The sequence below is a fragment of the Leptodactylus fuscus genome, chromosome 10 (assembly GCF_031893055.1).
Source record: "Leptodactylus fuscus isolate aLepFus1 chromosome 10, aLepFus1.hap2, whole genome shotgun sequence".
Taxonomy (NCBI): Eukaryota; Metazoa; Chordata; class Amphibia; order Anura; family Leptodactylidae; genus Leptodactylus; species Leptodactylus fuscus.
Window position 1 is genome coordinate 34044174 of NC_134274.1, and position 18170 is coordinate 34062343.

The following is an 18170-nucleotide window of genomic DNA, read 5'->3' on the forward strand; positions in this document are numbered from 1 at the left end:
CCACCCCAAAAGAGCAACTTGTCTGTGATTGGTGCCTATGCTTTGCAGGTTATGTAGATTATAGAAGATAAGATAATCCTTTAATAGTCCCCCCATGGGGAATTTCAGTGTGTTACGGCAGCATGGATAATACAGTAATAAAATATAAGAAAGAACACATACAAGCTCATAGCAGATAGAAAAGATACTAGGAGTCATAGCAACTAAGAAGAAAAGAAAGACTTCGGGATCATTTAGTTCTCTGTGCAGAGTGATCTCCGCTTGGCCTGATGTTCATTATACTGCCTGACCGCGGCTGAGAGGAAGGATCTCCAATAGCGCTCCTTCTCACACTTAGGTTGAAGCAGTCGGTCACTGACAGTACAGCCCATTGCCATCACGGTCTCATACATGGGATGGGAGTTGTTCTCCAGCATGGAGCTCACCACGGACAGTGTCCTTCTGTCAACCACCACCTGTAATGGGTCCAGGGGGCTCCCAAGAACAGAGCTGGCCTTTCTAATTAAATTTATGTACAAATATTCTATATAGTATACTACATATTGGTTTGAGTCTCTAGATATGTATGTGCCAGTATCTCCACTCTTTCTCTCTATACCCAGTATTTCTCTCTGTCCGTCCTTGGCTCAGCATGATCTGTACACTAAGGGTCCATTCACACGATGTAATGCGGCGTTGATTCTGACATGTAAACTCGTGTCAGGATCAGCGCTCAAAACAGAATCCCATTGACTTCAATGGGTTCCGTTTAGTGCGCGTAACACATTGAAATCAATGGGAGGCTTTTTAACCCATTGATTTCAATGTGTTACGCGTGCTAAACGGAACCCATTGAAGTCAATGGGATTCTATTTTGCACCGCTGATTCTGACACAAGTTTACGTGTTACATCGTGTGAATGGACCCTAAGGTATGTGATGTAAACAACCTTAGATTTCCCAACTTGGCACTTTTTATACTTTTCTCTCTTGCTCCCTGGGACACTTCTTCACACTATGGAAGTTCGGTACAGACTCTTAGTCTCCACCTTCCTTCCCAGAATTGAACTGGCTGGAATGTACCACCTGCTTTTAGCTCCCAATCCCCAGTAGAACAGCCCATTAAAGGGGCAATAATGTAGTTACATACATAAACTATGTACAAATTGCAGAAAACAAGATAAATGTACAATACACAGTGCACTATGTTTAGCAGTGTCAACTGGGATGTTGCACCAACAGAAAGTACATTATAAATGATTACTGATATGATTACTGATCATATGTACCAAATTTCTCAGTTGCCATACAAGCTATAGCAGTGGGAGTAGGTAATGGAGCTCTGTTGCATAGACTTCAATGGAACGGCATTGCAGTACCAAAACTGCTACAGTTTGTACGGCAAACAATCAGCGTGGCTCCTGAAATGTATAATTGATATAAACCTCTCATTTGCAATCTCATTTTCCAAATATGCCTCTATCATTCAGCTTTGAAGTCCCATTTTCATGTAAATCATCATGGGGAAGTGCTTTGCTTGGGAATCTAGAGCTGAGACAAGCCCACCCCAAACACTTTCCCCTCATTTGCATGGGAATAAAACTGTAATTTACATGAACATGGGACTCCAAAATTGAATAGCTGTGTCATATTTGGAAACTGTGGAATCGCCTGTACAAGGTACTGGGATTAGGTTTACTGCTGACAAATTCCCTTTACATAAAAGATTCAGGAGATAATTTGAAGAATATTCCATTTTTAGACTTTATGCAGAACATTGTCACGTAGGGGATATACTCGCTGCAGTAATATACTTGTCTGCTGTATTTATATTGATATTTTACATTTCATACTGTGCACTGTTTGCCTGCAATTCCTGCTGGTTTCTATGGATATTATTTACAGCATGACTATAGATCATGTTTGATTGCAAAGTCTTGGGTACTGCAAAAGCCCCAGGGTACACACTTTTGCATATATGAGTCAAGCCTATAGTGGACCCCTGTTAATTTACCTTACATACCCTTACTTATTAAGCTAAGACGTTTCACAATGTCACAGTTTTCATTGCTGTTGTGTCCTTGCATGTAGGTTCAATATAGAAGACTGTAAACTAAGTTATATCTGATTGATTATGTTGCATTAATATAGAATAAGGCAAAGCGCAACTCCCCATGAGGCGGCCGCCAACTTGGCTCCTGGAATCAATTACTCTAATGTAATTGGAGTGTTAATGTTCTTAGTAGCATACCCTGTAAAGGAGGCCTTGTAAGGGATGTGTGGGATTTGTTAGCAACTCTGCCACGTTCCTCTGCTATAAACTATACATTATAATGAGCTGTATAATGAATATATCATGAGATCAATGTATAATACTTTAAAGGGAGTCTATCATTAGAGAAACACATTTTTAACTAATGGCACGTTGGAATAACTTACCATTCTAAGCTTTTCCCCACCAATTTCTGATAAAAATCAGTTTCTTCTGATATGCATATTACCATCACAGGGCAACGAGTGCGTTCCCCCTGTGTTCTGAGCACCCCCACCATCATAACTCTCCACCTGCCGTTAGCTGCTTATGTTCACTCCCCTCCTTATCTTTGCCAGAACTTCTGCCCTTCGCAGGCATCGGATACAGCGCGGTACATATATCAAACCTTGCGCATACACAATCGGCTCTGCCACTTTGGGCTTGGCCAGAGCCAACTGCATGTCTGGACGGCAATTTTTCAGTGGTCTGCTACATGAGTGTACTGCACCAGAGAAATGGCGAAGAGGAGGAGGGGAGTAAACATAAGCATCTAAGGAGCGGTGGTGAGTTATGATGTAGGCGGTGCTTGGAGCACAGAGGGAACGCCCCCAGTGTTCCATGATTGTAATTTGCATATCAGAAGAAACCAATTTTATCAGAAATGGTGGGGAGAAACTTAGAATGGAAGGTAGGAGTAGAAAGCCTTTTTAAAGGCTATTCCATCGTGCCATTAGTTAAAAATGTGTTTTTCCAATGATAAACTCCCTTTAAGTCAGCAGATCTTTTAGATTGACATATCTATATAGTGATCTGGTCAGTACTAAGAAGTCTATTCTAATTCTTTAATTTTTTTATGCATGAAACCTTATTTATAAGTAAGAGACTGTTTATAGGAATATCTAACAATTATGGAACCCAGCTGTAACCTCTGGGGCATTAAGGGTCTATTACATGGCCCAATTATTGGGAACATTCCTGATTACCTTGTGTAATTATACTGCCAGACAAGCTTGTTTGTAATCTAATTGCTTATTTTCGGGTGGTGCCACATGGGGTAGCAGCTGCAGCACAGAAGCGGACAGTGCTGTGGCCAAAATAAGGGAAAGCAGATACACAGTTAGTGCTATCAATTATTTAAAGGGGTTTTCCATGAACATAACCATATTTAGACAATTAAAAGTTAAACATATAATTAAAAAAAAAAAAAATTTGCAGAGATTTTCCCCAACCATCTTAGTGGTGACAGTGTTTTGTCTTGATCCGTTGCCAGTGTATACCACCATGAGTGCAAGAACTTTCTAAGGTCTGAGTCTTTCATCCATGATTTCCTTATTGTGAACAGATTATTAGACAGGGACTCTACATGCATCAGAAGATAACCTCGCCATAATAAGGAAATCATGGCTGACAAGTACCAGACCATAAAGTATTAATTGTCATATCCAATGTCAACTTATTAAGACAAAAGATTGTCATCTCTAAGTTGGTTAGAGACAAATTCCAAAAATTTTAATAAATAAAGGACTAAAATGATACAATATCATCTTTCAGGTAAGATGGCTAATAAAATTCTCATTTCTTTTGCATATTCACTTTGAGGTTAAGAGTGGCTTCACATTACTGTTGTTAATGTCTGTTACTGTCATCCATCATAGGATGACAGCAACGGACATTCACTGGGGCAGAGAATGGACACAAACTGAATCTGTATCCATTCCTGGTGACACTAATGTAAAGAACATGATGGATGCCACCTACTGTCATGTGGTTTTGTAATAGAAAAAAAAAGTCCTGCACGTACAACTTTTTCTTCTGGTAGAAAAGTAAACAAACATGATGGAAGAAAGCATCCGTCATGTTGTATACATTAGTGTAAATGGGATTGAACATGGTTTTACTATGCATCCATTCTCTGCCACAGTTAAAGGGATTCTACCATTAAAACCTTTATTTTTGTGGTTAAGACGTCGGCATAGTCTTTAGAAAGGCTATTCGTCTCTTATCTTTAGACGTGGTCTCCGCTGCGCCGTTCCTTAGAAATACCGTTTTTTACCAGTATGCAAATGAGTTCTCTCGCAGCGATGGGGGCAGACCACAGCGCTAACACAGCGATGAGGGTTTCCTCTCCGCTGCCAGAGAAGTGTCTCCAGTGCCGCCTCCTTCTTTGTCTGCAGCGTTATCTTCAATGTCTTCTTCTGGCGCAGGCTCGTAACTTCTAGGCGTCAGGCCTTGAGCAGAGCAGACTGCGCAGGCGCACGAGAAAATGGCCACTAACAATACTGTGCAAGCGCCCATTTTCCTGTAGTAGCTCACACTAAAGTCCCTTATTATGGAATGCATTTTTCTCTGCAGTTTTTCTTCCCTTATTAAATCTATAGGGAAAAATCAAGCATTTTTGAAGGTATAATTGATGTGCAGCATATTTAAAAAATTCAGCTTTAAGACAAAGACCTCACGTAGCGAGATACAGGTGAAAAAAAACGCTGCAGAAAAATGTGGCGGAAATGTATCGCCATTTTTCATTGCGATTTTGCAGCGTTTTCCTCTGCGGACTTCTGCCATTATTATACCTACATAGAAAACACCAGTATATAATTTGACATTCTGCGATATTCAAAAATGACTAGACTAATTCATACCATAGAATAATGTAAAGTAAATTGCGTCGGAATGAGATTATTTAATATTTTTTCCTATTATCCATAGACATTCTATACAATGCCTGCGAATTAAAAAAAAAAAAAACACTATTGTGAACATGACATGTGGCTTCCATGAGCACAATAATAAATGGTCCCCATGGCACACAACCAATACAACATTCCCTAAATTAATGAACAACCTTTGCTTGTGTGCAATATTAATGATTACATCCATACCCGTATTGTAAAACAAGTATCTCCTGTGAGGACCCTCCGAGATGAATGAGACTTCCTTACCATGAACACATACAGAGCCAGATCAAGCTATTAATTTTACATCTGTCAAGTGAATATATAGACTGGTGGGAGGAAATCAATATATTTTATTAGCAGCGCACAGACAGTAGAATAGATATAGATGCTGGATAGATTGGAGAAGAACAGAATGTGTTCTCAGCTAATTATAATGGACAGACTCCTGGGGCTTGGATATCCCTGTGCTCATTAATAGTATCATGCAAAATAGCTGTTAATTGGAATGAATTACTGTAGAAATAAACCTACGGATACCGCAGAGGTCGGAGCCAAATCCATATGAAGAATGGCAGAACGAAAAGTCAGTGGAGGGGCATCTGTATGGAAGATAAGAGGCTAAATCACAAGAAATGTCATAGTACTAACGTGGAGAGATTTTTTCAGTCTACGGCTTGTTTTCATACGTGATGAGACTGCAGAGGCGATGTAAAGAAAATCACCATACTGCTTATTACTAGGCATTCATAACTATATAAGCATATCCCGTGTTTAACTACAAAGGCGTATCTCATGTCCACATCACCTCTTGGAGGAGATCACCTCCTAACCACAACCAGTTCTGCAATGGATTTTCAGTTCTCCATACTTTTATTTCCAAATTTCCATACCTCTCTAGAAAATCACTTTTTCAGGCAATTGTTGGTGTGTCGGAGTTGTTTCACTGTACAATGATCAGATATTATACTGTATGCAAGCAAAGATAGTTGTTCGCAACTGTAATGTCTGAGATGTGAACCAAATATTGAAGATCACTAAGTTTTTGCTGCTCTTTCTGAGCTCATAATTTAATAGTATCAGACACTCTAAGTATAGTGGTGTGTCACTTATTGGATTTCTTGCCATAGGTTCATCTGAATGTGGAGTCCTCATATTCATTAGCATTGTGCTACCAGCCTCCCCTCCCATGGGTGACTGGCACCTTTCTCCCTATTGCTGTGCATAGAGAAGCTACCGTATCAATCAGTGGTAAAAGGAGTCAGCAGCTTATGAGTATTACGGACTCCAGAGCATCAATGCATTGTTGAGATAAATGCTAAGAAAGTATGACCTTAAAGAAACCATTGCAAGAAATCCAAATAGTGATACACCACTATAGTTAGATGTCCATTATTAACTTCTTCTGAGTTACAACAGAATAAACCTTTTAAAAGAAAAAAAATAATAATTAAATAGTTAAAATAAGTCTAGTTTTATCTAATTTATTGGAGCCCCTTGAATAGTGTCCACCAGTCTAGTTTTGGATATCCATATACTCATGACTTTATATTTCATCTAATGTCACTGTAAACTTGTATATTCCTAAATAGTTTCATACATGTACAGTATATTCCTAATTTCCATGTTTCATACAGTGCTGATATACCAAATTAAAGGGATTTTTAAGATAAAAATATTGATGTTTTATCCTAAGGTTAGGTCATCAATAACAGATGTGTAACCCCACCAATCAACTGTTCTCAGTAGCTGATACACAGAGAATGGAGCACTAAGCAGACAGCACCATACTCTCTTTGAAGACGACCTTTCACCACCTTCACCAACTCAAGCTCTTAGTATCTTTTAATAGTCGCTGCCACACTAATTCCAGCATAGGTGGAATTCTCTCTCTAGTTCCCACCATCCCCAAGTAACAAGGGCAGTTATTTTTGGTGCCTGATGTGCTGTTTAGCTCTGTAAGGTCTGAAGGGTGGTGTCAGGCAGGGGGTTGTCATTCAGAGCTCCAGTCAGAAGCAGCCAGTGTCAGGGCTCAGAATCACCCCCTTGTCTGCTCCTGCCTGACACCGTTCTCCTGATTGCTCAGAATGGTGGGAGTTAAAGAAAAAATTCCAACTGTACAGGAATCAGTGAAGCTGCAGCTATTAAATGATGTAAAAAGCTGGGCTTGTTGAAGATGGTGAAAGGTCCTCTTTAATAGTCAGCCCAGTTATTGCAGATCAGCTCCCATTCACGTGAGTGAGAACTAAAGTTCAGTGACAAGATCAGCCACCACACAAAAAAACAGATGTCTGTTTCTTGCTTCATTTTGCTGAGAACAACTGATCTGTGGGTGTGCTGAGTATTGACCCTCACCTATCTGCCCCTTTAAAGGGGTTTCCCATCTCCCTGTTTCAGCAGTTTGCCTGTTGTCTCTTATTCTCACTTCCTGTATCCCCCTCAGCTTGGTGAACAGGACACTGAAGTATCACGATACTTATGCAGATCAGATAATATGCACATGCTTGTAGATAACGGACTGAGTGTTATCAGTGTGTTTACATAGATAAATAACAGACTTGGCTTTATCAGCAAACTCCAATTGGCAGAGCTGTAGCTAAGAGTGAGATAAGTGAGTGACATCACTTGTCCTATATCACAGGTCCAGTATTATGGAAACACTGTGTTAAACAATGGGAGGAATAAGTTCACATAGCAGGTAAACAAAGCAGCACTTCTAAAGCAGTACGTTTAGGAAAAGTTTTCAATTTACATAAGCTATCAGTATAAATAGTATCCTTGAGATGGGAATACCCCTTTATGCCATCCTGAAGAATAGAGCTCAGGTCCTCATTCAGAACTTCTGTTGCCCATTCATTGCTTACAGTAGACAGTCTATTGATTTCATTGGTTGCTATTTAATGATTTCTATTCCCTGTGGAGGGGCTGCAGGGAGATTAAATACTTCCTGCCAAATCTCCCTGATTACATACAATTGATGACAAGAATATACTTTGATATGCTTTGGTTAATCCTTCTAACAAGACTGTATTTCCCAGTGAAGACAACCCATTCAAAGAGGTTTTCCTGGATATTAACATTGATAACCCATTGTATGGATAGGTCATCAATATCAGATTGGTAGAGGGCCAACTTCTGGGACATTCACAGTCATCTCCCAGTGCATAGAGCTATGCTTTTCCAGACAGATAGGTCATCAATATTAGTATCCTGGAAATCTGCTTTAGAACAGGAATTTTGCCATCCCCTGTAATTTTGCTAAAGATTCAGTTTGCAGATTGTGAGTAGTGATGGGAAAACTTATGAGATTCATTGAGCAAATATACACAAGGTTCGCCTGAAAATTCCAATTCAGACCAGAAGTGACATTATTATACTCTCAGATCTCCTTAGATCTCAGAGTATAATAATCAGAAGCCCCAGGAAGGTGCAGAAAAACTGTTCAAACTTACCTTTCCGATATTCTGCAGCATCATCTGGTCTTCTTTCTTGGCATCCCTTGGCCTAGTCTGACCTCATGGATGGTGTCAGTGGTTCCACAGGACCAATGAGGCCTGTGATTGGGCAACCAAGTGCCATAAAGTTGACATGGCCACATGAACACTGAGTGATAATCATGGGCTTTAGCGGTCTCCTGGGGCCACTTATGTCACCCAGGAGGCTGGAAGAGGTGGGGAAGATGTCATGGCAGAGTCCCAGAGAGGAAGACGAGTATGACTGTTTATTATTTTTATGCACCTCCTGAGAAATCCAATTATTATATTCAGAAACCTGAAGAGACCTTTGAGTATAATAACTATTCATGGGAGGCAAACCAAAAACAATGGGTTCAACCAAACCTAAAATTTTTAAAAAATCGTAACGAGATCGGCTTGTTATAAGCTAGTTCACTCAACCCTAAGTGTAAATCCCAATAGACCCACTGGGAAAAATGTATCAAAGTCGTTACATCAGAAAGCTCGCATACAAAATTTACACACTTTTGTACAAAATGTGCAAATTTTGCCCATTTTTTTTTTTTACTTACTTTGACTACGAGGATATAGTCTTCTGCCTGACAGGTTCACTAGAAGCATAACTTATAGCATAAATCTGTGTACATTTGACTTCCTAGCACACAGATAGACAAAATATATTATAAAGAAGATTTCTAATGCAGTTGTTGCCTCTTAATAAATTTGTCATGTGTTACTTCAGCGCAGTGTAGACTGAGATTGATGTACGTAACGTCTGTCGCTTCCCTATGGCTACTGTGAGTTATGACAATCTGTGTACAGTTATGAAATACAAGAAGCAGAATGATCACAAACCATTAGTTCTATGTGTGGATCAGACTCTTTGAGGTCTGCGGCAGATTGTAAGTATTGCCGTTATTGTTTATAGCCCTCTGGGTTTAGCAGTAGAAACAACATATTTTTCTTTCAGTTAGTCGCTAGTTTTATGCCTAAAAATGTCAGATTATAAATAGTTCTGGGTGACGTCATTTCGTGCAACACGTACAGCTAAGGTAAGAAAAACTGCGGCTCGGCAGATGTCAGCAAACTCCACAACAGCTGGGAAGCCAGAGGTTGTCCATAGCTCATGTGGAAAAGACTCCAAGGATGATTATTATTTCATAACCGTTTCGCTTTACACATTTCCAACCATTTACAAGGGGACACCTAAAACCAATGACTATAAAGTTTGATATCTTATTCTTCGGTATATTCTCTCCCTTGATAACCATGTTTGGTTAGGGTAAGAAGGCATGTTATTTTTTATGCAGGTAGTTGAAGGGGGTCATCCAGTTTCAGCATATTATTATTTGTATTATGAAAAATTTCCCAATTTCCCAATATACTTTCCATATCAATTCCTTAAGGTTTTTTAGATTTCTGCTTGCTTTGAATAATTTTTTAATTCCATAAAAATCAGTCCATAGTCATGAGATATACAGTCCATGGTCATGTAATGGACGTCTTGTTACCGTCACGGCACAGTAGTTAAAGCTCTGACTTGTAACAAGACGTGAACCAGTGTGTCCATCACATGACCATGGACTGATTGTTATGTTTTCCTTTTTTTTTTTTTCCTATGTTTTCGTTTTGTACGCCCCCTAATTCCATAGAAAAATTGATAGTCCTACTTTGTTCCGGGCCATCTACTCTTGCGGGAAACTATTCCTATACTCATTACATTTTGGATGATCATATATAAATGGCTAGATTTAGTCTAACTAACTAGTTAACTAAAGTATATGGCCAGTTTAGAATCAATATTCACCTTGGGGAAACACGGTGGCTCAGTGGATAGCGCTGCAGCCTTGCAGTGCTGGAGTCCTGGGTTTGAATCCTGCCAGGAACGACATCTGCAAGGAGTTTGTATGTTCTCCCCATGTTTGCATACTACAAAGACATACTGATAGGGGGAAAAAAAATTAAAAAAAAGTACATTGTGAGCCCTATATGGAGCTCAGAATCTACATTACAAAAATATATATATATTCACTTTGAAGATTATTTCATTTTATAGCCTGTAGACATCAATAGTGTGAACTTAGGCACCGAGTTCAACATATAAGTAGTATGCAATAAGTCTCGGCTCGAAAAATGCAGATCCACATAAACCTGGTGAACCACATTATAGTCTACAGGATCCACGGGTTTCCACAGGTAACTGCTTTTTAAGCGGATTAAGTTTCCACTTTCCATCCTCAAGCAGACACAAAGAACGGAAGCCCCAACGCGGGTGTGAACCTAGCATAAGTGCTTTCTAGTGTGACATACACAATGTCAGAATTTTAGCATTTAAAGGGGGTCTCTGAACAAATGGTATTAATGAACTACCTTTAGGATAAGTCATCAATATCTGATCAGTAGGGCTCTTACACCCAAGACCACATCAATCATCTGTTCTCAGCAGCTGTTATACAGTGAACAGAGCTGGAAGCAGATAGCGCTGCTGTCTGTGTAGTGGCTGTGCAGAGTTACTACAGCTCAGCTCCTGGTCATTTGTTTAGAAACTGATCTGTAACTCAGCAAAGCTGCTACACAGAGAATAAAGCTATTTGATTTTCACTCTGTTTTTCATGTAACAGCTCCTGAGAGCAGCTGATCCGCAGACATCCCAGGTGACCTATCCTAAGGCTATGTATATACAGGGGTCAGGGATTGATCTTCTCAATGGAAAAGATGGATTCTTAGAAGATATGACTGATGTAGTTAGTTAGACTAAGGTTGTTCTTAAGTACCTGTGTTATGATGCATTCATTTTCTATACTGTAGTTGCTACCGCTGTATATTTAGTAGCTACATAGACCCTGCAGGTAAGTGACTGACAGTAATCCACGCCTGTATAAGATTTATGAAATAGCTGTTTGCCATTGTTATTATCATATAAAAGTCGTGATTACCAAAAGCAATGTTATAATTGTCTGCACAGCAGCTAATCCTCTGCACCGCAGACAAGTTCACCATTTTCCAAAAGGGTAAGAAATAGTTAAAAGCAATATTTATTTGTAATTAACTTTATAAATATATCTTCTATAATACAGTATATTTTTTTTTTTTAGAGGAACTAATAGTACTTGGGCATTTACAAGCCGCCAAAATTGTGACAAATTGATCAGATGCAACTCTCTAGGTTTGTTAACCACATCATGACTGGCGTGTGTATACACAGCGTAAACCGATGGCTGGTCAGGTAATCGAGGGGGTGTACATCTCACCCAGACTACTAAGGTGGGCGAGATGAGAAAACTCCAGAAAGAACATTTCTCAGCAGATAACTATTGTCTGCTGAGGGTTATTTCAAAGTTCCGGTTACTGGGCTGGATTTTTAGGAATGGCAGCTAGGTTGGTAGTGGGACCTGTCATTCCACCCCCCTCCAGTCCACACTTTGGGGATTATCCGGCAGCGACTCAGCTGTAGAGAGTCTCCTCGTCACGGAGGCTTAAGAAGTTGCTCCAGCAGCAACACTTTGGCAGAGTTTGGCGGAGAGCTGCCAGAGAGGTCATATTTTTGGAGTGGTGTCCTGAGTCATTCTATTGGCTTTTGATTTCTGTTATTCTAGGTGAGGTAACCTATTCTTATGTTTAGTTAGAGCCTAGCCGGGCAGGTATTTTATTTTTTTTTTGTATTGTTTCCATTGTTGCTGCACTACCTTTTTGAGTGAAAATAAACTCTACCTTTGTTTTGGACTAAAAGAAACTGGACTTTTGTGTCTATGCCACCCCACCTTGCTTCTCTGTTGAGAGCTGTCCCCTGTTTTTCATTGAGGACAGCTCTCAACTGAGATGCTAGAGAAAGAATCCAGAAGCACAGGATTTCACATAAAGGAGCCAAAGTAGGGGCAGTGTGAAGTGAGGAGAAAATGAGGGTAGGGGAGGATCAAACAGTTATATCGTGGTCATTATGAAATTTCAGAAACTTTTTTTGGTGATGTATAAAAGAAGAGATTTTTCTTCTTTCATATCATTAAGGTTGCAGTGCTACCTGTATTATTGTCAGAGATATTACTGGTTGGGATTGGGATATTTATGTACAGTTGCTCTCAATTTCCAGCCTTAGTGTCATATTGAAGATGAGAATCTCCTCCTTCATAGGACACCAAAAGCAAGTTCTATGTTTTATAATGCCTGAGACTATTAGATGTGACCCTTATTTTATCTGCATTATATACACCATACATAGTAAGAAGCAGGGAGCAGCTCTCAGAGAGAATAAAGAAATACAGGATTTCACAGAAAGGAGTCAAAATTTGTTAATAAAGTATATTACAAAGTATATTAATGACCCAAATACTGCCAGAAAATCTAAAGTTGTCTGAAAGTTTCATTCACTTCAAGTAAAATATTATATATTATCCATTGTAACGTATGATGTTCTGGTAAAATCTAACATTTCGTAGAGTTGCATCTGGCTTGACATTTGATTCACAGCATAAATGTATCACTAGAGAATTGTCTGTCACTATTTGTATGACTTCACCAACAGGAAGCAGAAGGTGATGTCTTGAGGGGCACTGAAGAGACCACTCAATTCTCAGGTAGTCCTATGCATTGCAACAAACTGAAGAAATGAGCCCACAATAATTCTCCTATGTGTATGGTTGATTCATAGCATACTGCAAAAAGTTTTAGCAGAAACTGTCAGAGCAAGACATAAGCTATGTAATATAACACTGCGATACAGTACCGCACTGGCAGAGATCATTTTATGACTCCCATCATTTTTGCAAAGTGTTTGCAGTTTTCATTTATCACATGACTATCGAACATTACTTGTGCATTTTCTGGCAGGATTTTCCAATCCGGTGATACGTGCCATCCACAGGACTTGCATACAACTTATGTGCTCCTCTGATCTGAAGCTGCAGCTCAATAGTTAAAGATGGAAAACCTTGCTATAAAAATCTGCGCACAACCCCCGTGTAACAGATCTGAGCAAGGAGTCTGAGAATGGGATGAGAAACAATACGAGATTTACATTGTCGTAATAAAAAAGACTGAAAACACTGATTTTATGTATATGTTTAATAAAAAAAAGATATACTGTATATAGCAGTTAGAATGACTGGCCATATATTGGACAATTTGACACCGAATTATAAGAAGACTGGATACTGTAAACAGGTCTGATAACTTGGTGAACATTTTGTATTGAAAATTGAATATTTGGTGAAATATTCTACAAGTTGCTAGATCCTTTCACCAGATATTTACTTATTGAGACCACTTTTTTGTAAAATTTTAGCTATACAATTATTGCATTTTTACAATCTTATTATTGTTTTGTTTATCCCCAATATAATTGATGGGAAGTCATGAATATCTTAATCCCATCAAATGCGGTCATACTACAGAGAACAATATGGAAAAATACTACAAGTCATCCCTGATATTTACCAACAAGGCTATTCTCAAAGATGAAGTTGGACAGAAGAGGACCACATTGTCTAGATGTATGCCATTCCTTTTGCTGAATGATAGTACTCACCACGTTTGACATAAAACCAATTGGAGTATTGATCTAATGAATTATTACTAGGACCCACCTACGATAAGAAGTCTGCTTATAAAGCTGATGAGCTAAAGACTGACGGTTGGTTCGAGAAAATTAGTTTTACGTGTCTAATAATGTTTCGTAGTATATTGACTGTCTTCATCGGTCACTGTATGTGGATGGCATTCTAGGGGTCCTGCAGAGGTAAATGGGGTGATGGTCTCCAATGATATTTCTGCCTCACATTCAAACTGAACACTGACCGGTAATAGCAAGTTCTTATGACTCCTGGTTCCATGAGAATTGGATATCACAGAGACTTTATCAAAACAATGTCCTTCCATATCCTCTTGGTCTTGAGTCACAACATTTGGAAGCTGGGAGCTATTGTAAGTGACTGGGATATCTTTCTGGAAAGTGGTGTCATGATGGTAGGACACTAACTCATTGCTGAAGTTGACAGCTTCAACGTTGCTGCTGGAACAGAATCGGTTACATCCTAGTATGGTTGTGAAAGCTTTTCGGAAATCTGCATTAAATGCGTATATGACAGGGTTAAGGGATGAGTTAGCCCACCCAAACCACACAAATATGCTGAATGTGGTCTCACTGACACAAGGGGGTTCTGGATCACTATGTCCTGGAAGACCAATATGGCAGAAAGGTACCATGCAATTTAGAACAAAGAATGGTAGCCAGCAGAACACAAATACCCCCATAATAATGGACAAGGTCTTCAGCACCTTGGTCTCCTTCCTAAAGGAAGTCTTTAGTGAGTTTTCATGAGGACAATCGGGGTGACAGCTCTGAGCGTGTTCTACAGCTCTTTCAAGAGAGGAAATCCTCCTGATCTGAGTCTGAGCTATCCTATAGATTCTTGTATATGTCCCAATCATGATAACCACAGGTATGTAGAAACTAATGAGAGAAGAAGATATGGCATAAGTCCTATTAAGACTGGAGTCACAGTTCTCTGTCTGGTTTGTAGTATTAAGCTCTCCAACAGTCCCTTGAGATTTATGCCAGCTAAGCTGCACTGGAATGAAGGATATGAGGATAGATAAAGTCCAGGCTACACCGATCATGATGAAAGCCACCCTCTGCGTCATTTTCCTCTCATATCGGAATGGACTTGCAATTGCCCAATATCGGTCCAAGCTGATGATGCAGAGGTTCAGGATGGAAGCTGTGGAGCACATTATGTCAAAGGCAATCCAGGTGTCACAAAAGTTTCCAAAGAGCCAGTAACCTGCTACTTCAGTCACTGCTTTCCATGGCATCACCAGAAGAGCAACAAACAGATCTGACACAGCCAAAGAGATGACAAAGAAGTTGGTCACCTTGGACCTCAGATGTCTGAATTTGATAACAGCCAAGCACACCAATGTGTTTCCCAAGAGAGTTGAGAGTATGAGCAGAGACAATAACAAGCCTGTAAGTGCCCTGAGGCTCAAGTCCTTGCTTCCAACATCTAGTTCTCCATTTAACACATTGATTGTGAAATTGTATATTGAGAGGTTTTCCATGGGGTGGACCCCAGGTGATGTCCACTTCCTTTTTATTTACAGGACTCCTAGAGCAGCAAACTTATCTCATCTCTAAAATGTCCAGGCATCTAGAAGTCAGTAAAACTAAAATATGCAGAGATCAAATATAGAACTACAAAAAAATCAACTAAAGTCTTTTGCAGCCTCTGGTTTGCGCAGTTCCCACATGACTACAATTTACAAAAAAACACCAATAAAGAAGCTACCTTCTCATGTATTAATATGTGCTGGTATCCATCAGAAGAAATCCAGCCAAGATCCAAGAGCATTGTCTTATCAGTTCCATAAGAGGAGGCAGGACGATCGACCATTCTTCTTGTCTTGAAGGAAACCGAAGTGCCTGATGTATCAGTCCAGGAACCCATGTAGATCTAGTAGAATCCTGTGTGTAGTTACCTCCCAGCCATGAGCTAGCAGATGAGATTTGTGTGTGCAGGGAGGGATAGCTGCATCACTGCTCAATGTGATTATCCAGCACAAATACTCATTGCTGCTGAAATCCTCACGATTGGTTTGGGTTAAAAATAGATTCCCCGTCGTCTTCAATAGTGCAGGTATTCTTCTGCTCAATCTACAGTTACTTTGGTTAACCTCATCCTAGCCAGTGGATGTTTGGAGACTCGTTTGTGTTTATAGTGCCTTCTTTGGGCTCATGTATAAGCTTCTTCTCTGTGCTGTGCAAATCTCTCTTTCCAACTAACACTATGGGGCAGGTGCATCACGATAGGTGCATTATAGATTCATTTGATGACTTCTTGATGGCACAGAAGCGTCAGATGCATGATCAGGCTTCATCATGAGTCAAGTGCATGCTCTGCCAGGGCGCATAGCTTAACATCTCATGGCTGGTGTAGCCCAGTGACTATTATAAGTCACAAGTGGCATTAAAAGTTGCAAGCTACTGGTTGGTGAGGTTTTTTTTTTTCTCACAAAAATACTGTCACAGGTTCATATTGAATCCGCCACAAAGACTAGCTAAAAATATCAAGCTCCCTAAAGATAGATGGGTTGATTCACCATTGTCTGAGGCTATTGGGAGTCAAGCATACCTCTACAGTTTTCACCTACACAACAAGAATATATACTATATACCTAGGTATTAAAGGGATTCTATCATTAGAATCCCTTCTTCTATAAAGACCATGTCAGAATAGCCATTTTAAAGGCTATTCTTCTCCTATCTTTTTCTGACCCACACCGCTGTTCTTGAGAATTTTCTTTTTTATTCCTTATGCAAATTAGTCATTAGAAAGTACAGGGGGCGTCCCCTGTGCTCAACCAGAACCGCAGCAGTCCAGAGGGTTTCACACGCATAGCACATCCCAAGTCACAGCAGGACCCAGAAACCCAAAAACCACTCACCTAGGTGGGTGTAGAACAGATGAAACAGGTCAGCAGAGTAGAGTGCAGTAACTGGAGTTCACCAGAAGATGGCGGGAGCACCACAGAGTAGTCGTACTAGCCAGGTTGGTAATCAGGAGGTCACGTGGTACAGAAGGATGGAGCGAATGGGTAGTTAGGCAAGCCCGGTAATACACTGGAGGTCACGAGGTACAAAGTCACGGGACAAGGAGAGTTGGTCAGGAAGGGTCATATGCAGGAGGTCAGAAGGTAAAAAGTCACGGGTCAAGGAGAGTTGGTCAGGAAGGCAGGGTCATACACAGGAAGTCATGAAGTACAAAATCACAGGTCAAGGAGAGGTGGTCTGGAAGGCAAGCAGGGTCATATACAAGAGGCAAACGACAGATACACAATTGGAGGGCATCACTGCTAAACATTTGCAGATTTGTATGTTCATTTACCAATCATTGTTACGATTACCCGGAAACAAACAAATCATACAGACAAGCGCCCCATATAATCAGGACTTTATCACTAGATCATATTCTGATCTAGTGATCAGGAAATCTCCATTAGGAGGGATTAATAGGTTTATTTTTCCTACAATAATTATTCCCATTATGGCTAAACAGCATGCTGAGATGTTGTAGAGTAATTCGAGCTGGGCTATGTTGTTTTTTGAGGGGAAAGATTTAGTATATCTGATATTTTGGGCAGTTAGACTTCTGCTTTTTATGTTTAGGAGTCCATTTGGTGGTTCTACTAAATGACTGACAGCTATCTCTATATACATTGTCATACAATGAAGGATGTCCCTGGATAAAACAACCTCCTGGACCCCAAAGCATATAACATCCATATGTTTAAATATGATATTATTTTCTCATACAACTATATGTCAATTTACTCAGCTCCTTCTGCTCTATAACATGCTGCCTGCAGATCAGAGACCATGTTCAATGTGACAGGTCCTCTCTACATGATCTGGATTAGGGGAGAAATCATATGTAAACCCATAAAAAGAGATGAGATTGCTGTGAGAGAACTAATCTTATCATACGCTGCCAGAAGCTCCTGTCACGTTTACGCCACTAAAATTCTATATTCCGTGCCTCCCTACAGTGCATTAGTAACAAGACTGTAATCCCCCACCATCATCTTTATGTCAATCCTATAATGATAGATATTGTATACTGTCTGTCAAAGCCATGTTGTTTACCAATATCTTCCCCACTGTTACAATACTTCACTGTTCATGTAGTTTTGCTCTCAAGTTCAATCTACCTCCAGCTGTCTCCATCAAGCCTGACAATACTTTCTTGTACTTCCCGATAATATCAAATTTAAGATGTGCTCTTGAGATCTTGAAGATAGATACGGTCTAGTTCAGATGGCT

The 18170-nt window shown here is 39.9% G+C and overlaps 1 protein-coding gene across 1 annotated transcript; it reads right to left on the reverse strand.

Annotated features, from left to right (window-relative positions):
* Window positions 1–13702: 13702 nt before the first annotated feature.
* Window positions 13703–15463, reverse strand: LOC142183457 (D(1C) dopamine receptor). The gene has a single exon (XM_075258554.1). The coding sequence runs from the start codon at window positions 15410–15412 to the stop codon at window positions 14015–14017; it is 1398 nt and encodes a 465-aa protein (XP_075114655.1). The 5' UTR covers window positions 15413–15463; the 3' UTR covers window positions 13703–14014.
* Between the last annotated feature and the right edge of the window lie 2707 nt (window positions 15464–18170).

Bases quoted from the DNA above. Each gene is read 5' to 3' on its own strand.
- LOC142183457 (XM_075258554.1), bottom strand. From the start codon at position 15,412: ATGGAAAACCTCTCAATATACAATTTCACAATCAATGTGTTAAATGGA.